Source organism: Durio zibethinus, chromosome 9 (genome assembly GCF_047325235.1).
Source record: "Durio zibethinus cultivar Kanyao isolate XHJ-2024 chromosome 9, ASM4732523v1, whole genome shotgun sequence".
NCBI classification, from domain to species: Eukaryota; Viridiplantae; Streptophyta; class Magnoliopsida; order Malvales; family Malvaceae; genus Durio; species Durio zibethinus.
The window spans coordinates 26,471,207-26,496,371 of NC_143170.1; the positions used below are offsets into that span (position 1 = coordinate 26,471,207).

The 25,165-nt window shown below is 26.5% G+C and overlaps 1 protein-coding gene across 1 annotated transcript; it reads left to right on the forward strand.

The window, feature by feature from the left end:
• Positions 1-14,612: 14,612 nt before the first annotated feature.
• LOC111312954 (agamous-like MADS-box protein MADS2) lies at positions 14,613-21,589 on the forward strand. Its single transcript, XM_022913748.2, has 8 exons — positions 14,613-14,909; positions 17,693-17,771; positions 17,861-17,922; positions 18,031-18,130; positions 20,282-20,323; positions 20,411-20,452; positions 21,036-21,172; positions 21,280-21,589. Exons 1-8 carry the CDS (start codon positions 14,725-14,727, stop codon positions 21,362-21,364), a joined length of 732 nt encoding a protein of 243 aa, XP_022769483.1. The 5' UTR covers positions 14,613-14,724; the 3' UTR covers positions 21,365-21,589.
• Positions 21,590-25,165: the final 3,576 nt, after the last annotated feature.

The following is a 25,165-nucleotide window of genomic DNA, read 5'->3' on the forward strand; positions in this document are numbered from 1 at the left end:
TTTTAATGCATTAAAATAAAGTATTATTTATTATACTAACTTTTAAAAAAGTCCTTAAAGCACTGGTTAGCCGTTGGAGATATTCGTAGCATTATCTTAAATCCGTTTGTATTTTCGTTTATGGATCATGTGGTGAACCTTGTTTAAAGTTTTATTGTCTTTTCAAAGTGTAATTGCATGAGCTTCCATCGCATAGTCTTTAATTTGAAGGGGCAGTCCAAGTTATTGGTTCACATGTCATTATTAGAAAGCTATTGTCAATAGTCCGAAAGTACAGTCATAGACTTTTACGAAGAGTTCATATGTATGCTTGTCGATATATAATTTGTTCTTCAAGCAAAAAAAAAAAAAAAAAAACCATTTTAACATATGCTATTGCCTATTTGAATTTTTGGTATAAAAATAGGAGTCCTACAATTCGAAATTAGAAAATCTACCTCAACTTTCACCATTCAAACCAATATGGTAAACACATGCTATCCTTTGCTTGATATGTATAAATAAGCTTATTCAAGTAGCAAAGATAAGGTAATCGTAAATTCATATATTAACTTAATTAATTTATACAATTATTTTTAAAAGTAATTAACAAATTTAAAATTCAAATATCAATATTTGAAATTTATTTTCTTATCTCTTTATTACACCTCTTTTGTAACAAAAAAAAAAAAAGGTAAGGTAATGGTGAACGAAAATTAACTAGTATTAATGCTAAAAAGTGTAGTAAGTAGCAATTAACTTGATGTCTTGTACCCAAAAAGAAAAAACAAATTTATCGAATTTCTGAATAAGAAAAAGAGAACTTGGAATCTTCTATGTGTGCCTGGTGGATGGCCATCCTAAAGCGGATGTGCCATGTATGGTTCTTAGGAAAATTAATCACAGAAAATAAAACTTGTCATGAAAAATTAAAGTTTATCATTTTTCCTTTATTCAGGTAGATTTAGCTATTTTTTAGGTTTCATTTAGAATGAGAAACATTTTCCGTTCCGTTAATTATCAATTTTCCTTGATTAATCAAAATGAAAAATTCGGAATCCTAAATTGAGTAAAATAAAACATTGTGTCATAAAATGAAAAATTTTACAAATGTTTTGGATAATGGTTGTTGATGATTTGTATATCTTTTACCTGTTATTTGTAATTCAGGGCTATTCAACTGTTGCAGTCTTGCAGACAAAAAAAAAAAAAAAGCAGACTCGGTTTATTTGGTTATTTAGGCATAACTTTTGTGGTTAAGAAAAATGCAATGCAAAGTCCCAAAGGAGCATTTTCGTGCTTCTAATTTTGGTTTATCTAAATTTAGGATTTATATGGATTTTTGTGAGACAAAGTACTTTAATTTTCTGAGGTTCCACTAATCAAACGCCGATATTATTCTTTTTTTTTTTTTTTTAACATTATGTTCAGATGACTTTTTGATCAAATTTTTAGACTTGCAGCGTGGCTTCAACTTGTCTCTTGCTTTATTAATTTTGTTTTCTGTTAAATTTTCCTGACGTTGATTGTTTTTACGAATAATAAATACATGAAAAAAGTCATCAATTTAATAATTTATTATTACGCTTGTAATATCTCTACTCTTCGTTGTGAAAAATCCTACGACGACTTCAAAGTAGACGTCATTCTCACGTTGAAAATAAATCATTATAAATAAATATTGCATGTTCAAATTTTCTTTCTACTTGTTTTATTATCGATTTTAAAAGAAAAAAAATAGAGCTTTAATTCTAACATCTTGGAATGGCTAAACATATATATATATATATATATATATGTATATCAGAAAGTTAATTATGCAATTCTAGAAGAATAGCTATTTGTCAACATTCAGCAGAACCCCAATCAGTGACATATTATTGAAGCCCAAGTGGGTATGTAGTTGTGACAGATTGAAGGTATAAGCTGCTAGAGAAAGGGTTTCACCAACCAATAAGAGTAAAAACAAAGCAACGTTAGAAAGCTTTGAAGTGGGTTCGGCAGCTGAAGGAGACAATCATTGCTTCGTATATTTATCTCTTGGTTTGAAATTTTGAGCTGACAATCAATCAGCAGAAGCAGCAATTGATGAATAAAGAAAAAGGTAATTACAGATCATTTTTTCAACATTGTGTAAGGGGACCCCAACTTTCCACAAAATTGATGGAAATATTCCAACATAACGTTTTACAAGTGGTGAAATACTTAATTATAAGTATAAAGAGTGTGTTTGATATATAAGATTATGATAAGATAAGATAAGATGATATTATGATTACTATTAAATTAAATAATGTTATATTATCTTGTGTTTGATGTATACAATGATTAGGGTAGGATCATTTATTTATTGGTTAAAATTATCATTTTCCAATGTTTATATAATTTAAATTACTGATATAATTTTTAACAATTAAATAAGATATATAAGTTCAATTTCATGGATTAAAAATAATTTTTTTCACTTTAAGAGGATTGAATCATTTTATACCAAGAGAATGATTAATCATCCTTATAATTCTATCCTTTTATTTAAATACAAATCAAACATGATATAAAATAATGATTATCATATTCTATCAATTATTTTATAAACCAAATATTACCCAAATGTTTCCTTGAAAATACTCCGTCGTCGAATTGATAAAAATTTTATAATTTTATTTAAAAACTTTTTATAATTTTATTAAAATTTTTTCTATTCTAAATTTTTCATTATTGTAGCAAAATTTAGAAATATCTTATCATTAAAAAATTTCTTCTAAGGATCACTCATTCATAATTTTTATAGTTTCATGAAGATTTTTTATTATATTTAAAAATGGTTTAAATCCTAAATTATCCATCATTCTAGAATAATTTAGATCCATTTTAATTTTATTATATTATATTTTTTAAAAAATTACTTGTTCATAATTTTATTATGATCCTATGATTGTGTTTATTTATTATTTTTTGTGACCTTTGTTGTTTTTTTTTCTAAATTTTTCATCATTCTAGTAGAATTTAGAAATAATCATTTGTAGAAAATTACTTGTTCGTAATTTTTTAGACTTTTTTATTGTTACTTTTTTGTTTATTTATTTTTCATCATTATTTTATTTTATATTTTTTTTCTATTTTAAAATAAATATTTTTAGAATTAAATTTACCGTCATTATGATAAAAATTAAAAAATTTCTTTTATAAGTTGCACATTCACAATTGTTTGAAAATTTATTGTTATTATTTGTTTATATATTTGTTTTTATTTTATTTATTCCTTTTATTATTTTCTTATTTTCTTAAAGTTTGTTAAATTTTAGTGTAAAATTATGTACATAAATTTTAATTTAAATATTTTTATTTTATAAATATTTTATATTTCAACAAATTTAAATTTTAAACATACATATTATTTAAAATATATATAACATAAATAAAATTAAAAAATTAAAAAAAAAAAACTAGAAATGGCAGATCATTGGTCCAATAGGTTTAAGATGATTTTCTGACGATCCAAGGTGGTTAAGTCTAGTTTTTTGGCTTTTCAGGCTAGTGGTTCACCAACAGTTTAGCTAGATCAGTCAACGATTGAATAATGGAGTTGGAGCTCGGTCAGGTGTGCAGACCCCAGGTCCAGGTCATAGGTCATGCACATGTTTTCTCTAGCTCAAAATGATATCATTTTGATTTTTTTAGCAGCACTATAAAAGGCCAAAAAAAATTTTTATTTCATTTATTTATGATTTCTCTCTCTAAGAAAGAGACCTTCTTTCTCTTAAAAGAAAAAAAACCTTGTCAGTCGCCTATTTACCTAAATGATGGTGACTCACCACCATGTTGGCTATCACCTCTTCGTTGCCAGCCACCATTGTCGATCACTTAAAAACTTTAAATTTGCAAAAAAAAAAAAAAAACTCATCTATGCCTCTTAAGTCCTGATCTAATCTCTTTTTTACGAGAAATAGCTTTAAATGGTCTAGATAGGGGCTGAAAGTTTCAACCAAAACTTTTGTTTTTTGGTTTTTTGTTTAGAGCTATTGGTTCCTATTACAAGGATTATGGGTTTTTTTGTGTTATTTTTGCAAGTCTTTTTTTTTTTTTTGTTTTAATAGAACTCTCTTTTTTTTTTGGTGAGTTTTTTTCATTGTTTTTTTTTAATCTTTGGATCCCTCATTTTTTTTGGATTTTTTTGTTTTACAGGGTTTTCTTTCTTGGATGGGTTTTTTTTTTATGTGTTCATTGTGTGGCTCTATTTATAGAGCTAAATAAAAATAAAAACCCTAAAAAATCTAAGATTTTTATTGAAATTTGATTGCTTGTATTAGGCCAGTTGTTAAGGTAGCTACTAGCGATTTGTCGTACAATTGGTAGTGGCCGAGATATTGGACCTAAAGGTGGATGCATTTAACACACCAAAATTTTTGGGCAAACAAACCAAAAAAGAGAAGAAAAAAAAAAGAAATAAAAATAAAAATAAAAATAAACATATAATAATAATAATAATAATAATAATAAGCAAAATTACATTTAAGTTAAAACCAGACAGAATACATGTTTATAGCTGTCTTTTTTTGTCTATTTCTGAGAATTAGTAATAAGAAAAAAATAAATAGACAACCATTTTGTTTGAAAAAAAAAACGTTGAGTACAAAGTTTTTTTTTTTTAAGAATTTGAAAGGCTCCTTTAAGTAGAAGCTTAACAATTTTTAAAAATCTAAAAATTCTTTTAAATAAAGGTTCAATATTTTTAAAAATATTTAAAATGCTCATTTAAATAGAGACTCAATAACTTTTAAAAAATTTACAAAGATTCCTCTAAGTAGAGGCTCAATAATATTTGAAAGATTTAAAAGGATCTTCTAAGTAAGGCTCAACAACTTTTACAAAATTTAAAAAAGCTATTCAAAGTAGATGCTCAACAACTTTGAAATATTTAAGATATTCTGCCTGAAGCTCAACAACTTTTAAAAATTTTAAAAAAACTTTTCTAAGTAGAAGCTTAACAACTTTAAAAGATTTAAGATATTCTACCTGAAAAAACTTACAAATCTTGATAATGAAAGTTCCTTTAAGCAAATGCTTAACAACTTTAAAAAGCTCATCTAAGTGAAAGCTTCATAACTTTTGAAAATTTAAAATGCTCCTTTAAGCAGAGGTTTCATGATTTTTAAAAATTAAAAAAAAAAAGCACTTCTAAGTAGAAGTTCAACCACTTTTAAAAATTTTAAAAAGTTCCTTTAAGTAAAGGCTCAATCAACTTTAAAAAGCTCTTCTAAACAAATGCTCAATAACTTTTAAACATTTAAAATATTATGTCCGAATGACTTACAAATCTTGATAATGAATATTCTTCTAAGTAGAAGTTCAACAAGTTTACAAAACTCATTTTTTCTTGAAATTGAAATCTCATCTTTGAAAAAGCAAATTTTTCTCTTTTAAGGATTGAAATCTTATCTTTGATCATTATCCTTAAATAAAGGTCAAAAAATCTATTTTTCATTAACGAATAAAAAATCTTTATTTTTGCTAAAACTTGTGATCTTAATCTTTCATGGATGTATATACCAAATACACTAAATGCAATGCATGTAATGCAATCAAATTATTCACTTCTAATTGTTGTAAAAGGTTTTTAGAATCTTTTATATTTTTTTCTTTGGTCATCAAAATTCTCAATAATTGCCATAAGACCAACTTATCCTTGACATCTGATCATTGCAATTTTTCAACAATATTCTTTTCTCTTTCTAGAAGTCTACAATACCATTATCTTGTCATGTTTTTCTTACCATTTTCTACCTACCTTTATCAACTTTTAAAAAGTAATGCTCGAATCTTTCATGTTATTTTTTTTTATCATTTTAAGTTCAAGACAAATAAAATGCATCACACATTTTTTCTATTTATTTCGTAGGGTGGACAAGGATAATAAATAAGATAAATGAATGGATATATTATCTTTATTTCTCAAAGAAGAGAGAACATATTAAACAGATAACATATTAATAAAAGTGTTTGGGTAGGAACAAAAGCACCCAAAAGAATGATTATAAGATAATCATGAACAAGTTATTCTCGAATTTTTTTTTTTAAATCAACCAAATGACCTGATCCTTCAAAGTTCATCAAACCACATTTGCCCTTGTGTTATGAGGTCATCTCATGATGCTGTCTCTCATTTATATCAAACTTTTTTTTTAGGTTTTCAACTTAGATATATCTTTTTTTTTTAAGTAAAATATGTTTTCACAACATCTGAGTTTATTGGATTAGGTAAATCATTGATGCCAAAATCAATACCCTATCAGAAAAAGCTTTCTTTATCATATACGAATCTTTCCAATTTGGTGTCTATTTTTTTTATTGTTATGTTAATTTCGAAGGATCCTCTTCAACACTAAATCTCCTTCTCAAAAGTGATGAGGATGGATTCCTTATCATGAGCTCTCATAATCCTTTTTTGATACAGTTGACCCTGGCAAAATGCTATAAGTTTTTTTTCTTTAATAAGGTTTAAATGTTCATAGCTATTTCAGACCCATTTAGCTTCTTCCTATTTAACTTTCATTAAAACTCTCAATGAGGGAATCTCTATTTCAATTGGTAGCATAGCTTTCATTTCATAAATCAACGAAAATAGGGTGACTTTAGTAGATATTTGGACTGATATTTTGTAAGCATTTAAGGTAAAAAATAACTTCTCATGCTAATCTTTGTAAGTATCGGTCATATTTTTTAAAATCCTTTTAATATTTTTATTTGCAACATCTACTACCTCATTTATCTTCGTATAATATGGTACCAAATTATGACGATGGATCTTGAACCGAATGTACACTTTTTTCATCATTTTGTTATTCAAGTTTTTGGCATTGTCAAAAATAATTTTTTTTGGAAGCCTATATTTGTATATTATCTCTTTCTTTATGAACTTGCATACCACTAATCGGGTCACACTAGAATAAGAAGTAGCTTTTATCTATTTCGTGAAATAATCAATTATTACAAAGATAGATCTATACCCATTTAAAGCTTTTGGGGTGATAAAACCAATGACATACATGCCTGACATAGAGAATGATTATAGAGGTACTAAAACATGCAAAGTTAACAAAAGAGTATAAATTTTATCAGTATAAATCTGACACTTATGACATCTTCTAGCATAATCAATACAATCACTCTCCATTATCAAACAATAATAGTCAGCCCTCATAATTTGTCTAGCCATCATGTGACCATTCACATATACCCCACAAATCCCATCATATACTTCTTCAAGAATTTTTTTTACTTCAGCTACATTTATACATCTTAGAAAAAAACATCATCGATCGTCTATTTGCCCAAATGCTGATGACTTGTCGTCATGTCAGTTATCACCTTGTCTCTATTAGCCACCATCGTCGATCATCGAAAAACTTTAAAATTTCACAAAAAACTCCTCTCGACCTCCTAAGTATCGATCTGACCTCTTTTTTTGCAAGAATAGCCTTAAATATTCTAAATTAGGGCTGAATGTTTAGGCTAAAACTTTTATTTTTTATTTTTTTTGGAGTTATTGATTCTCGTTCTAGGGATTGTGGGTTTTTTTGTGTTGTTTTTGCTTGCCTTTTTCTTTTTTGTTTTGACCCCTTTTTTTATGAATTCTTCTCCTTATCTTTTTTTTTCTTTCTCTAAATCTTTCCTTCTTTTTAGGTTTTTTCGTTTTGTAAGGTTTTCCTTCTTGGATCAATTTTTTTTTTTGTTTATTGTGTGGCTCTATTTATAAATCCAAATGAAGATCAAAATGCTAAAAAATCTAAAATTTTTGTTGAAAGTTGGTTGCCTAAAATTAGGCTAATTGTTTGGGTGGCTATTGACAGTTAACAGTGTCAGGATATTAGAGTTGGAGGTTAATGCATTTAATGAAACAAGACTTTTGGGCAAACAGACCAAAAAAGAGAAAAAAGAAAAATAATAATTACATTTAAATTAAAACTGGATGAAATTGGTTTTTACATGAAGTTTACTTATAATTTAATTACTCTATTTATATTTATATTTATATTTATATTTATATTTAAAGGCCGTCAGTTTAATGGTTTATCATTAGTTATCACGCTTTGTAATCTCTCTTTTTAATAATGAAAATTTTACAATAACTAAGAGTGTAATGGAGACAAACTAGTTCAATACACTTTAATACTTGAACTCGAGTTCAACTTGAAAATTGAAATTCAAATCTCAGCTCGAGCTCAATTGAGTTCTATTTATCTAGCTTGAACTCGACTCAAGATAAAGCTCAAGCTCGCTCAATAAATCTCATTACCTAATAAAAATCTGTTCTTCATAGTTTATAGCACCCTTTCTCCATTTTTAAGCTTTTTAACTCAATCTTCATACTTGTAGAGCAAATAATCTTTAACAATTAACTCTATCACTACAAATAATTTAAGTTTAGTGAATGTTTGAAGGTTGCGGCATACATCAAATTTGTTGAAGAAAAAAAGAAAAAAAAAATTTTACTTGAATTCGGCCATAAACTAATGTTGATTGAAGGTAAAGGTAGGCATGTGGATACAACCTGTTAATTTTGCAAATAGCTATGTTGAAATGAGGCATGAAGGAAGAGTACTAGAAAGGAAAATGGTGGCTGCTAAGATGAGATAGGGAAAGAGAGAAGAAAGACGTCAGTGAATGAGAGTGAGAAAAGGAGAAGCAAATGAGACTAAGAAAGAGTTAAAATGTTTAGGGTTATAAAATTACAAATTTTAATTAAAATAATAAAATATATATTTAAATAAAAAAATTCGACTAGGCTTGTAAGTCGCTCGAATCAGATATTAAGATATTCAAATTTGGCTTGATCGATAAATCGAATTATTCAAGCTTGAACTCGACTTGATAATAATCTAATTAAATTTAAGTTGTATTCAAGTTGAATCCGAATAATTTACGAGTATTAATGTATCATTTACACTTCTAACAACGATTGCAAATTATACATTACTCTCACATTGAAAATAGATCACTGTTAATTTTGTGTGTTTATTATTATTTTGTATTTGTTTTTATTATCACTTTACCTGCATGGCCGCAAAAGAAGTAGGAAATCGAAGAATTGCGAGTTCGTGAAAAGGGGGCAACGACTTATCGAAAAAAGAAAAGGGGGCTACGTACCTGGTGGTTGGGTTTCTGACATTTTGTTGGATTTTTTTTTTTTTGGGTCATTTTTCTGGCTTTGTTTTTTCTTTGCATTCGACTGAGTGAATCTTGTTCAAACTCAGATTTGCATTAGCTTTTTTTTTTTTTTTTGTGTGTGAGTGTTTTTTGCTTTATTGGAGTTACACGCTTCAATCAATAACCAATAGAAAATAAAAATCATTTAAAATATTTTTTTTAAATAGAAATAAAATAAAATTCTATTTTTTAAACATTATTGCAAAAGCATAACTTGAATCTCTCACAACTGGATGATTTTAACAATATTTTTGTCGTTTTAGCAAGAAACTATCCATCAAGAAAATGAATTCTGAAAAAAAAAAGGGAACAAGGGAGGTTTTTTTTTTTTGGGAACCATCTTCAATCCCATAATAATATACACTCATCCAAAAGTTGGGAGATGATCGAAGATAGAGTAACGTACGACAAAAATGGTAAATTAAATTTAAAGTTTAGTTTAGTTTACATGTCATTTAAGAGATTTGAAATTTAAATTTTAATATTTAATTTAGATCTAAAATGCAAATATAATTTTACTGCCAAGCCTTTCTCGTTTATAAAAAGAGCTTGCTCATATTTTAATTTAAAAAATAAAAATAATTTTTGTAATAAATATTAACTATAAAAAAATTAAATAATCAAGAGAATAAAGCTTAAAAAATGACTTTGTTAATTTAATTTAAAATTTGGATGAAATTGGTACAAAGAAATATATGGTATCAATGTGAACACAGATTATTTAATTATATATTTATTTTTATATAATATAATTATAAATATAAAAATTATTCAGATCAAGCATAAGTCTTAAATGTTATGCTCAAGACACGATTCGTTTTTTAAATAGATCTAAAATTTAAGCCTTAGATTATTCGACAAACCTAAAAAATTTATGTGCAAATCTTCTTAAATTTTAAGTGAACTTTTAAATTTAAACGGATAACTCAATTCTTGAATGAGTCTAGTTACGACTTCTTTTATTTTAAAAAAATGTAAATTGATTAACTTGGGAAACTTTGATTATCATTTTTTAATATAACTAAGGATAATAAGTATCGAATACTGACCTAATACTAAATTAAAAGTTTAATACTCTTTTAACCACTTTAAAGAATATTTAATGTCAAACGTTGGACTAACCTATTAATATTTTTGTTTTTCTAAATGTTTAAACAGCCAATTCGCCCAGTAGGAATGCTCTTATCGCATCAAAAGTTGTTTTTTTTTTATGAATGGATCTTGAAAATTACTGTCTAAATAATAGGCAATAGAATCAATATGGCAGGAATTGTAATAAATTTGAACTTCTTGTCTGTTTATTCCATATTGGAAAATTATTGGACATCGGTCCCCACAGCATTTCTCAAATACTTTTATTTTATTTGTTTTACGTAGTTTTAGTGAAGATTTGAATTTCACCGTATCTTCAATATGATATAATTGAGCTTATTATATCATTAGTTTAATTCAAATAATAATTTTAATAAAATTTATTTAATATAAATTTTTTAATAATTTTTTAATTATACATTAATTTTTATTATTATTTTAAATCTGACTAAAATTAATTTTACCATCAATTTAAATAAACCTTCAATCTTTGTTGGTTACGTTTATCTTGCATATCATATATAGATTTTAATTCTAATGTTCTTTTAATTCAATAAATCTTTATTGTAATTTTTAAAAAAATTTCAAGTGAAAAGTGTTCAAGGCCAATCAACAAGTCTCCTAACAAGAACAAAAATAAAATACACTCTCGCAAAATATCCTTAAAATTTTGCTTACTTTTGATTGAGTAAAAAAATTACCTAAATTTGAGGATTCAAAATGTACTCCCTTCATCCATTTTTTTTTATCTCTATTTCATTTTCAAAGAGTTTAAACAAAAAAATTAAATTTCAATGTATTTTATATCAAATTTTTAAAAATTTTATGATATTTATATTTCATATTTTTTAATATTAAAAATTAATAAAATAATTTTATACTAATACAAAATTTTACTATCATATTTGAATGTCATACATAAAAGTCAATTGATAAAATAGACAAGCCAAAGTCAATTATAAAATTAGACATAATAATTTATAAATTTACTTTTGTCTATTTCATATTTAATTAATATAAAATTAAAAAATTAATATATTATAATTCGTATTAATATTTTAAATATAAAATTAAAACTTTTAATTAAAAATTTTATCGTAGTTACATCTTCGTAAATCTTTGTCCCCCATAAAAACTTCTCATGTCTTCCGATCAGTGCCGAGTGCCAACCGATACCGGATCTGGAGATTTTACCGAAGAATAATAGGCTTGACCCATCTCGACACGTGTCCTTTTACATGGTAAATTGTTGGGAATCTCACAGCCGTTAATTCAGTACGGCACTGTTAAAAACTGTGAAAAGGTTTTTCACTGTAAATCATTTGGCAGCACTGAAACACCATCCACTCAGAAGCTGACATGTCATTATTCAATATGACATCTACTGTACACAACCCTGGCTAACCTTCCACTCCATTAGGGTTTTTCACAAAAATAATTAATTGTTATTAATTAATGGCTATGTTCTTTTTTTAGCTCCAAATAATAATACTTTGCTAACTAATTTTATATTCACTCTTTTATGGATGCAATATGGTTTTTTTTTTATTGAAAATTTTATGTTCCGTATTTAATGTATTAATAATATAAATTTTAATATAATAATTTTTATATTTTATATATATTTAATAAAAAATAAACACATTATGAATACATAAATTATTAAGTTTTGATTTTATATTAGTAAATTTATTTAATATGTTTGAATTTGATTACATTTACTTAATTAAGCTTACATAGTTGGCTTACCATCCTTAATTTAATTTGAAATAATATCTATGATTTCTAAACTCAAGGAAATTATTTGGAAAGAAGGAAAATTTAACATTTGAAAGATAGCAATTGATGCATGATTTTCTACACCAAAACATTGATGACTTTTGAATTAGCAATTAGATTGATTTGGTGTTCTATTATATATTTTAATTTTTTTACGTTCTACTATGTTATTTGACCAAAAATTCTTTCAATTTTTTTTGGAGGATTTGGTAATTGAATAATTTATTGAATATAATTTTTGACGAATAGCAAAAAATTAGATTTTTTTGCATCATAAAAATAGATTATCCATGTAAACATCCTTACCACCAATCCATATTTGAAAACCTTGTAAATTCTTTTTCATATATATGTTATATATAATTTTTGACCAAAAAATCATTTTAAGATAGACTATTTGGCATAATACAAAAATCCAAAAAATTTGAATTCCAAGCTACCCAAAAAATAGCTATCTTATTCTAAGAATGTGATAATTAAATTAGAACATAAGCATTCCATTAAAATACAGTCCACATTTTTAAATTAATGTTGTGTGTGACAAGACTAGAGGATATGTTAAACATAAAAAGTCAACCTTGATTTTCAAGTTAAATAATTCTATTAATAGATAGCACGTATGCATTAACTCTAACTTTTTATCATCGTTTCTTTTTCTTTGTTTTTCCCTATACTCTTTTATCATCTAATCTTCACTTTTTTCCCACAAAATTGTACAAATAACAAATTTGAGGCATAAAATTTATCCATTTTCATCTGTTAAGGTAGGAACATAATTGATCGAGTCCAAGCCGATACAGTATTAAACTTGAGCTAAAATTTGATTTCAAATTTAATACTTGAAACTCGGTTTGAGTTCGATTGAATTTAACTCAAGTTTGACTCAATATAAAAATCAAACTACTCAAACTCGTTCGATTATGTTCAATTAATATATAAAAATAAATTTATTTTTTATATTCGACAAAAATTGAATTATTTGTGCTTGAACTCATACTCAAGTTCAAGATACTTTATTAATTAAAATAATAAAATTATAATAAAATATAAAAGTTCGATTTGGCTCATGAATTACTCGAGTCGAGTTTAAGAATACTCAAACTCGACTCGATCGATAAATTAATGTACTTGAACTTGAGCTAGACTCGATAATAACCGAATCAAATTTAAATTTTATTTAAATCAAATCTAAATAACTTATGAATGTTAATATATCATTTACATCCCTAGTTAAAAGTTAACCAATGTCAATAATAGCTATTACTTGAATCCAAAATTTAATTTAATTAATTTATATAATTACTTTTTAAAAATCACATCTATATTTCGAATCCAAGCAACTATAATCTTTTTTTTATTTTTTTAATTTCAAAACTTTTACATCTTACGTAAAAACGAAAGCTTTTTTTAAGAAAGCATGTCAAACAAAAAGATGGAGGCAAAGAATAATTGGTATAAATTATTATAAAAATATATTTATTAAACAAAAAACACAAATGGAAAGGGATAAAAACAGCGGTTATTACACATTACCTATAAAAGGAAGGTACATATCGGACACAACAGTGTTCCTCTACTAAAAACTTGACACGTGTAAACCAATAGGCCCATCTCTTTGAAGATTAGGGTTGAAGTTCACTGGACATTTCCAAGTTCATCAATTCAACACAGATACTAAATAGTAAGAAAACAAATAAAAACAAAAGCAAAGCTACAATTTACTATTCCATAATATGTTAAGTAAATGAGGAGAAAAATGTACGGCGTTACTAACAATTATGCAATTTATTAATTAAAAATGTACTTTTAATTTTGATGATCATAATTTAATCTTTGATAATTTAAAGTGGGAAACAAACTAAATGGTGTTATTTTTGTGCACATTTTGCCATCTTCAACCTAATTAAAACATTCATCTTGATTTGTTTTTCTTATTTAAGGGGAGTTTCAAATCTTATTTTTTTTTGAAGAGAGGATCATGTATACACCAATTATTAACTCAAATATTTGAGTGCCATATGGTGTTTATTTATTTAAATCATAATTAATATGTGAAAATTTAAACTATACTCAAAAGAAAAAAATTTGAAAAAAATTAATTAAATATTATTGATTTTTAGTCTCAACATGATTCTAGTTAGATAAGCCAATAGAACAATCGAGATCGAATCATTTAATGTTCAAGTCCAACTTGAATTATGTCAAGTTCGAATTATTTTAAATTCAAATCATTTTGAGTTTAAATAGTTTCAAGTTTGAATTTTTTTTCGTGTAAGTTGAGTTTGAATTAAAATTAAAATAATAACAATGATTATATTTACATCTTTAATATTGAATTCAGATTATTATAGATTTTAATCGAGACGAAACTTTTTTTTTGTCATATTTTTTTTCACATTCGGATTATCTGACTCTTTCATTTTTTTACCAATGCGAATTTTTTTACTAAAAATAAAAAAAATAAAACTCAGCATAATGTGTACAGTGTACGTCACTTAACATTTCAGTCTCAGGTTTTATCTCCATAAAAATCTCTCCTTTTTCTTTCTTGGCATTAACTCTCTTTTATCCCTTCTAGTACACTAAAGAAGGTGAACCCACAAAAAGTTGTCTCAACTCTTAGCTAAGACTAGAAAGAAAGGGTGAAGAGAGGAGAGAAAAAGCAAAATGGGGAGAGGGAGAGTTGAGTTGAAGAGAATAGAAAACAAAATCAACAGGCAGGTTACATTTGCAAAGAGAAGAAATGGGTTGCTCAAGAAAGCCTATGAGCTCTCAGTTCTCTGTGATGCTGAGGTTGCTCTTATCATTTTCTCTAACCGTGGCAAGCTCTATGAGTTTTGTAGCAGCTCTAGGTATGTTATATATTTCTTAACTCTTTTCTCTTCCTCATCAGTCTGTCCTTTTTTGCATATAAAAATATGCCATGCTTTCTGTGAATCTTATAATACTACGATTATATAGTTGGGGTCTTAGGTTTTGAGGATTTTTTTTTTTTTTAATTTCATGCAAAAGATCTGTACTTTTGGTGAGCCAATCCAGTTTTTGAGCCAAGACAATGTTTTGTGTTTTTCCTCTTCATTTCTTTCCATTTTATGGTTTGGGTTATTTTGATCTTTTTTTTTTTTGGAAGTACAGCTTCTTGAAGCTATTCTTCAGAGGATCTGTTGTCTTTTTTTTTCTATTTCATTGTTGCTCTTCTTTAATTCTTTCACTTTCATTGTTCTGGCTCTAAAATATTCTTTCTATTTGTAAGTTCTTAAAAAGTTATTAAAAAGAAGAATTTTCTTTTTTGCTGAAACAAATTTATTACAAAAGAATTTATTTAGATGGATCACTCTTTTTAACCTATGGATAAAAGCCCTTTATGAATTATAAAAAGTTTCTCTTCAATTTGTTTTCTTTTTATACAAAAAAACCAGTTTTCAGAAGTGAAATTGGTGTTCAAGATTGATGGTGGAATTAGGGCTCTGGCCTTTGAGAAGTGATAGATGAATGAAGATCAAAGCAGCTGCTTCTGCTTTGCCTGACCCCAGTTTGTAACAGGGTTTACTGTTATGATTTGGTGCCAGAGATGTGATGGTTTTGCAGTGCAAGCCTGTTACACTTTGTGGTGCAATAAAACAACCCTTTCAGAGAGAAAGAGGGGGGCTGCTTCTTTACTTCTAAAGCTGCAAACTAGTAGAAACCTCTTAGCCATAAGACAATTTTTTTGGCTGAATTTTCCTCCATTTGTTCACAAGATTGAAACAAAGCTTTTAAACATATTAAATTATAATTAAAGTTTCTAAAGCCCTGGCTAGGTCAGAAACTTTAAGTTTTTTATATAAAAAAACCCTCAGTCAGCTCTATAAAACACAAGGGAAATGAAAAAACTTGAGGAAACAAACAAAGCTTCTTCTTCTTGAACTGCTTTAAGAAATATAGAAATCAATTCCTGTAATGGTTTCAAGATGATCATTAAAGATGATAACTCTCCAACCAAATAGAAGGATAATTTTGTTTTTTGATACTTTATAATATATGTTTTTCCTATGATAAATGGATCAATTTTAGGATATGGTCTTCCATTCAAGTAGGTATCAATCTGATCATTTTGATGTTTGAGATGGGCAACTATTTATGAAGCCCTAGATGTTAAGCAAAGCAACTGTTAGTAACACAAATTAAAGGCCAAAATGCTTTAAAACCTACTCAAGTTTTTTTTTATTATTATTATTTTTTTATTTGAGATTGTCAGAATTTGAATCTTAATTATTCCCTAAAACTAAGAATTTAAGACTCTACTAACATCTTTATATCATGTTTTCATCTTAGCTCTTAGTGCTCATCATTTTGTTAGTCCATGGAATTGAATTATCGTGTGCGTTAATGGTACAATGAAAAATTTGTTTGGTTCATAATGCTGCAATGTACCAAATGGACTCAAATCTTCTTTCTCTACATCTTGTCTCATTCTCCATCCCCAAAATAAATATGTTTCCATGAGTGATCTTTTCATTTGCTATTGTGTTGATGTCTTGTTAGATAAAAACAATTAATATAGTTTTGGAAAAGGCCAATTTTATTTTGAGCCAATCAACTAGCTAGTTCTTTATCTTTTTGTTTATTATTGCATCTAGAATTTCAATAACTTAAAAGGTCTAGTTGATGCATCAACCATGTTAATACCTACAATCACTTTATCTTATTATCAATTATAGCTATTTTGTAAAAATTAAAAAGAAAAAAAAGGCTTTAGTAAATGAATCTAAAAGGTGAACAGAAAGGAGTACTTTTGGCTTCTATGATTTAGTTATCTAGCTATTTAATTATTTTAATAAATCCCCCAATATTTAATTATTTTTTGTTATCTAGGGACTTTATAAGAACTATTCAAGTTATTTTAGGTTTAATATAACATTGAAAATAGAGTTCTAAAAGAAAATTGTAGAGTTTTTTTTTTTTTTTTTTTTTTTGAGATCATCGGCAATTGAAACTTAGTCACCAGAATTAAAAGTTAAGTATTCTATTAACAGACCACGGCAATGTAGTATTATTAAAAGCAAGAAGTTTACACAAGTCAGCACAAGATCATAGGCTTGCCAAAGAGTTTCAACTTACAAGTTTCAAAAGCAGCCGCAGCCAAACTCAAGAGGTTCCCCAGTTGTAATCTTTAATGGCCATCTGAAATTGTCATGTATTAGTTTAACCTTTAAGGTCGAATGGTTATGAATACAGCCTAGGAATGTAAATACAAAAAAAAAAAAGTTATATATATATATATATATATTATACAATACAATAATGAGAAATGAGGATGCTTTAAAACTGAAGAACAGTTTGTAGCAATGGTGGATAAGATCTCAATGACTACATAAGCCTACTCGTGCTTGTAAGATTTTAGTATCATTTGTTAACTGGAGTTGCTTAACTTCAGTTCGTGTAGGATTGAAGTAATCTAAATATCTTATCATGCATGGTATCTATTAAAGATTTGAGATCAATAAGGTTGTATATGTATGCATCTTTCATGTAAAATGAATAACTGTCATGCATAAGTTTGGTACATTAATTGATTGTTTCATATCGTTCTTGTTTGTTGCACTAATATGTTCACAATATATCCTTTCTCTTTTTCCCCCTCTTTGATTCTTAGCATGATGAAAACACTTGAAAAATACCAGAAGTGCAGTTTTAATGCACCGGACAACAGCCGATCAATCAGTGAGACACAGGTATATGGTGAAAATTTTCCTAGTGATTTTGACAGTCATGATGAAATAGTTTGTGCCATAGTTTGATATACTTTTTCTGTGACAATCAGAGCAATTATCAGGAATATTTGAAGCTAAAAGCAAGAGTTGAGGTCCTACAACGATCTCAGAGGTAATGTAATATGTATCACAAGATATGGACTTTGGAAATTTAGGGCTACAACATGGTCAAGTTGAATTATATATGATCCTCAAATCATTCTTTGGATTAATGCTGTAGAAACCTTCTTGGTGAAGACTTGGGTCCATTGGACTCAAAGGAGCTTGAGCAGCTGGAAAATCAACTGGAGACATCCTTGAAGCAAATAAGAACAACAAAGGTAAGACAAATTCCATCAAACAATATTGAAAATGCCTGCATATGTTATTTTAATGCATTCTATGATTTCCGTCTCTACAATTCAAACTAAAGTTATCAGCTTAGATATAAATGTTAATAATCTTAACTAGAAAGACATTAAGAATTCAGTCAGAAGCTATGACAAGGAATCAATATGCAGAATCTTTTCTTATTGAACGGTGATGAAATATTGATGCCAGGCAGTATTAAATACACACTGCTGCTGTCGTTTCAACAATTATTGCTTCATTTGAATGATCATTTTAGTGATAAAATGACGTGATAATGCAATAAGAATATTATTTTATCGACCATCAAAATGAAAATGAAGTATATACTATCTTCTATAAGTACCCAGAACAAAAAAAAAATTAACTTCAATCCATCCAAAGATCATTTTATTTGGTACAGTTGCAAAAGCAAAATTAAATGTAGCTTTGGGATAGTACATTAAGCATCTTAGAAGTCAAAATGATTGAGCAGACTAGAAATAACTTTGATGATAACTTTTAAATCATGAGAATAAAGAAATGAAACTTCCTTCCCCTTAGCAGTGTCCATGGTTGGGCCTAGGTGCGCTCCCAGGCTTTATCTGTACCCAAATCCTCCCTTGGACTTCTATTTTTTATTATTTTTTTTCTAAGCCGAAAGAGTTTATTTATCAACCAAACGGTTGCAAGACTAGCAAAAAGCTAGTAAAACAAAGAATCCAGTTCTTACAAATTTAAGATAGACTGATAAAAACTGTCTAAATGATAACATTAAGAGAAAACACCAAAACATTTACACTATCTCTCCCTAAAGAAAACATATGATCATATAATTACATCATCAAACAACTAAAAACCAATATAATGGCAAAAAGCTTCAATAAACTCTAAGCAAGATTAGCTTATAATTAATGGACTGCAAACCAGCAAGCATTTGCATAACCACCACAGTGAAAAGAATGTCCATGGGTTATAAGCCATTACAAAGACCAAAAAATTCCAATTCAAGTAAGCTATCTCTAATAATGTCAAAAACTTCAAATTTTGCTCCATTGTAGACCCAACAAGCTCATAACTCAAGTTGAAAACCTCCAAGTAAGCTATTAATAATAGAACAAGAAAACACCCATCCATTAGACTGGCATTTGTTTATCAGAAGGCATTAATAGATGCAAGAAAGCTACTTTAATTTTTAATTGAGAACACACTACTTTATCCCTCTCCAAATTTGTATGTATTTTTTGCTTGCCAGCTTCAACAAATAAACCCATTACTTAAACCAATAGTTGAATTGATAAAGTACCATTCCCATCTAAAAATAGTCTTTACAATTCAAATAAGCTCCACACCAATTGAATTGTTGTAACTCTAAAACCAACCAACTGATCCACATCCTTAATGTAGCCAAGCAAACTTCTTGCTTTCAGTAATAAGTCAATCAACTTGCACCACCACATGCCATCATTAACAAATTAAAAACTCTAGCTTCATCAAAAGAACAAACCCTCTTTGATATGCAGTAATTGTGTCCCTTAGACTTTTATTGTGAATTGTAAAATTTAATATTTAATATTTAAAATATATAAAAATTAAATTTAAATAAAAATATGTTTTATTTAATAAAATTAATAATCGCATTGCATCTTGCTTAGTTATACAAGATTTGGGTTTAAAAAGCTTAGCCTCAATTTGGCATGAAATGGGCCGGGCTTGCTAAGGGGGTAAACAAGGCAATAAACAGGTTATTTTACAGCAAATGAAAGAAAGATCAGGTCCAAAATGTTTCCCACAAGTCAAGAAGGTTTTAGCCTATGGTAAAAGTGACAAAGGATTGGGCTGCAGAGAGGACAACGGATTTAATTCTTAATAACAATTTGATTATATGGAAGGAAAGTGCATTAGCCACTGTAAAAGGTGCTTGATTATTTTATGAAGTCCTCCCCAAACCCTTTTCATAAAAACATGCATTGGGATGCACCATTTCTTAGAGTTGTCATAGAGACAATGCATGATGACAATAGTACATTTTGGCTTCCTATTGGAAAGTAATTTTCACCAAGCCGCCAGCCGCAGCGTGATTTTTTGATAAAATGTTAGATTTTTAATTTTAATGATCAAAGTTTCTTTTAAATGCTCTGCAGACTCAGGCCATGCTTGATCAGCTCGGTGATCTTCAAAACAGGGTATTAATTTATTCTGATACTTATGTTATTAGTCTATGGTTCTTTATTTCATGCTTTTGATTAATTTTATCCTCACTTCTGGTACAGGAACAAATGCTAGTTGAAGCCAACAAATCCTTGGGAAGGAAGGTAGCACTTCTCAGCTTCTGCTGAATTTTAATTCAAGATTTTCAATTTCTATTTCTGAGAACAAGCTCTGATCATCATTATTGACTTCACCCTTTATAAATAAGGACCTCATTTTTACTTGACTCATTGAAGATATGGCCTTGAATCGACTGAAGATTAGTTTAGCATTAAGATTGAAAGTGGCTTTTGTATTAAAAACTGCTTTTATCCACCATTAATGCTAAATAATTAAAAAAGATTTTTCATTTAAAAGTTTGATTTGCAAAATCAAATAAAAAAATCCTAAAAAATGTGCTTTGATTTTATTATTTTATACATTTTTTTTTACATTTCAATTTTGCACACCACTTTTTCACAAGCTAAACACTTAAAATTCTTAAATCATATTTTCTCACCCTACTTTTAAACACACTTTTTTTTCAATCCAAATTTTTTCCAATTAAAACAACAATGCTAAAACAACAATCCTGTCTAATACAATTTCAGATATCTGGGTCTTCAGAATTCATCATTAGCGTACGGTTCTTAGTTTAGTTATTTATATTTGGCTGTATTAATCCTTGTTCACATAATCTTTCATTAGTTGGAGGAATTGAGCGCACAAGTTCCTCTTCGTCTAGCATGGGAAATTGGAGGGACAAATGCTCCATACAATCAACTCCCAGCTCAATCAGAGGGATTTTTCCAGCCTCTAGGGGGCAATTCCTCTTTGCAAATTGGGTACCCTTTCTTTGAATCAAGTGCATTTGACCTATTAATTACCTTGTATAATTTGGTTTAGTCACCTAATGTTGTTCTGTCATGTTGCAATTTTACTTTTGTTGCAGATACAATCCTGTTGTTTCAGATGAAATGAATGTTGTAGGGCATAACCAAAATGTCAGTGGATTCTTTCCTGGATGGATGCTCTGATTTTAAAACCCTCACATATCAGTTTGGTGATTTACTGGTAGAAACATTGACCAGCTATTGCTACTTTTATTTTTCCTTCTGTGGCTGCTTTTATCTGTTTTTATGCAACTTGTAATTATTATGTTTTTATGAAAGACCATAAACATATATATGATTCTAAGTTGTAATGACATAAATAACAGCTGTTTCCCTCTATATTTATTATATATATTAGAATTCGACTAACGGCTCATTGCAAGATTATTTTTTAAAATCAAGAGAGAAAAAAAAAATTTTATGTCAAATTTTAATAAATAATAACATATAATATATATAAATGGAAGTGTATTTATTATTTTAATATAAATTATAATTTAATTATATATAAAATGTATTTTTTAATTAAATTAAGATATTAAATAATATTTTTATTAATATAATATATATATAAATTAATTAAATAATAAAATATATTTTTAGATATATCTCGAGAATGATCGAAATAAAATATCATAAACCCAATTTCGACTTGATTCAAATTGTTTAAAAAAACAAAACTTACCTTTATCTTTATTTTAAGAAATCGCATTGATTGAATTGTAGCAATCCATACTCATTGAATATAAATTACTTTATTTTCCCTACACTTATTGATTTTTTCTTTACAAAATTTATCTAATAAATAAAATTTTAAAAAACAAGAAAATAACAAAAAAGGCCATATGGAGGACTGCAAGAATTTCTTAAATTAATGTAGTAAATAATATTTTTAATAAAATACATATATAAATATATAATTAAAAAAATAATAAAATATATTTTCAATATATAACATGACCAAGACATAACATCCAAAACCTCACTTTTATTCAAATTTGATTTTAAAAAATTTGACTCGATTATCTCGAATTAAAAAAAATGCATCAATTGGTTCAAGACGTATCAAAATCCACCAAACACAGATTATTTTTTCATATCTATCTCAATTAACTTTTCATTACAAAGTTTATTTAATAAAAAAAAACAATAGTAAAAAAAATCAATAAAAAATAAAAAGCCTTAAAAAATAAAGAAAATGAAAAAAAAGAAAAAAGGAAAAAGGTGTTATGTGAACATCTGAAAACATGATAAAACACTTTAAATTTATCTCCAACTTGATCTCATTTTTAAAACAAACTTCAATTATTCTCAATTGTTTTAAAATTGTTCTTATGTTAGATCGGTACATACCAAAACTAATTAACCACAGATTATTTTATCATCTCTACATCTATTAAATTTTTTTACAAAATTTATTTAATAAAAAAATAAAATAAAAAAAAACTAAATTTAATCAAAAAAAAAAAAAAAGAATGAAGGAAGGATGGGATCCCACGTGAACGCTCTCTCTTTCCTCTATTCTCTACAAAATTAATATATTAGATATGCTTAGCATGCTTTACAAATCTTTTTTACTACTTGTCAAGGTGTTTTCATTGAAATTTTTATTATTTGTTATTTATTTTTTGATGAAATTACTAGTACGGGAGAAGTCATAAGTATAATTAAATATTATATTTATATATAAAAAATCATTAAATAGTTAACCAGCAAACTAAAATATAATTAAACAAATCTAATATAAAGTTAAACCAAAAAAAAAAAAAAACAACAAATGTGTTTAGATTAAAAAAAAAGGAAAACACTAATGTTTTCTTAATGATTAAAGATAAAAGATGTATTATTTTTTTACATAACGAAAGACGAAATTATGGGCAAATGTAGGTAAAAAATTTCTTAATTTCTTCTTTTATATATATATATATATATATATATATATATATCAAAACAATCACAATTTAGGGATAAAAGAAAATATGTTAGAATTTAAAATTCAGATTTATCAAAGATTACCTATTAATAATTATAAGAATTAATTAAATTAAATTTCAAATTAAAAAAAATCACAATTTCACTTCAAACATCCAAAGTTATTTAGAACTTAGAGAATAGATTAAATACATGTGTAGCTACCAACCTACTCATGAGAAGAGGTGAGAAAAAAAGCAAAAAAAAAAAAATCAAAAATTGATTTGAAGTTTTTTATTGGGTTCGAACTATTTTTTTTATTTGATTTGCATTAAATTTGAATATTAAATAGATATTAGGTATAGATTAAAATTTTAAATTTAAAAAAAATTAAAAAAAATTAAATCAAATTGAATTATAAATTTTTATTAGTTTATATATTTTTTAAATTTTTATAAAATAAAATAATTATTTTATATCTAAATCTATTTAAATAGATTAAAAATCATATTAAAATAATACATAAAAATAAAAAAAATAAATTTAAAAATTAATAAACCGAACTTATAAAATTTAAATTTTTTTAATTTTAATAAATTATACATTATTTAAAATTAATTCGAACTTAATTCAATTCAAATCGTTATTATTTATTATTTATACTCACGAGTCTATTATAAATTAAATACTAAAAATTAGATATTTGGAAAAATAAGATTATGAACAGATATATAAGTTATAAGAATGTTGAAAATTAATTGTACTTTTTGCCTACTAATTTGCACATGTAATATAACTCTAATTTCTCCCGTTTCTTTTTCTTTTGAAATGTGATTCATTTAAGTATTGAAAAAAAAAAAAGAAATGGTCCTTTTCTGGACCACATGTGTAAGTAATACTAAAAATATTAAAAAAAATTTCAAAAGAATAAAATATATTATGCAAGTGGATGGATTTATTGATTCCAACGACTATCTCACTCGTGGGCTTGGCTTGATTCTGACTCTGACTCATGCCATGAATAAGATGTTTGGAGAACTTTGACTTCATATTATTTTATTAATAAAATATTTTGTTAATTTTAATTTTGAGATAAGGTACAAATTTTTTATTATTATATTTATGTGACTGCTTCAAATTTATAATCAATCATTTAATTTGTGTAATTTTATCACTATAATTTTAATTTTAAAAAATAAAATTATCATCATATTTAAAATTTTAGAACAATTGAAAGTATTCAGTAAAAAATTTTATCAGAAACTATTTTAAACTTCAAAAAACAATTTTAAAAATGATATGGTAAAGGAAAATTAATCATGAAGCTAAAATTCAAAATTTTTTATTTTATTTTTCTTAGCTCATCATGGTATTTTTACTGCTTATATTATCATATTATACCTTTTCAATTGATCTTGACATTTATTCCTTGTTATGTTTTTTTTTTTTTTTTTTTGAATTACAGAATATTTCCTAATATAATTTTTTACTAAATATTCTTTAATTGCTCTAAAATTTGAAATATGATAGTAAAATAGTAAATTTACTCCAAAATAAAAAAATATATAGTGGTAAATTTTGATAGTTTAAAGATTAGTAATAAATATGGACCAATCACATAAATAAAATAGTAAATTTATACCTTATCTTTGTAATTTTAAAAATATATTTTAATACTAATTTAAAAAACATTTTAAAAATAAATAAATCTAATTGGGTGGACTTGAATGGAACTCAAATTCAAACATAATATTTAAAAGTGTTAATTAAATTTAACCCAAATATGATCATATTCTTGATTAGACACTGAAACACCTCTAAACACACAAGTGGAATTTAAAAAGAAACAAAAGTATTAATTAAACTTTCAAAAGATGAAAAGGATATTCTTCATAATTTTCCTTTTTTTTTTTTTTAAGGCCATTGTTTTCGAGACTTTTTTGATGGAGGAAATGTTGGGTATGAATGGAAGGAACAAATGGTTTGTCATGTTTGGGTAACCATTCTTTTTCCTCACTCCTTATTCTTGATAAG

Bases quoted from the DNA above. Each gene is read 5' to 3' on its own strand.
- LOC111312954 (XM_022913748.2), top strand. From the start codon at position 14,725: ATGGGGAGAGGGAGAGTTGAGTTGAAGAGAATAGAAAACAAAATCAAC. The intron at 17,772-17,860 runs GTATATGGTGAA...TGTGACAATCAG, and splicing joins GATCAATCAGTGAGACACAG to AGCAATTATCAGGAATATTT. The intron at 17,923-18,030 runs GTAATGTAATAT...TTAATGCTGTAG, and splicing joins GTCCTACAACGATCTCAGAG to AAACCTTCTTGGTGAAGACT.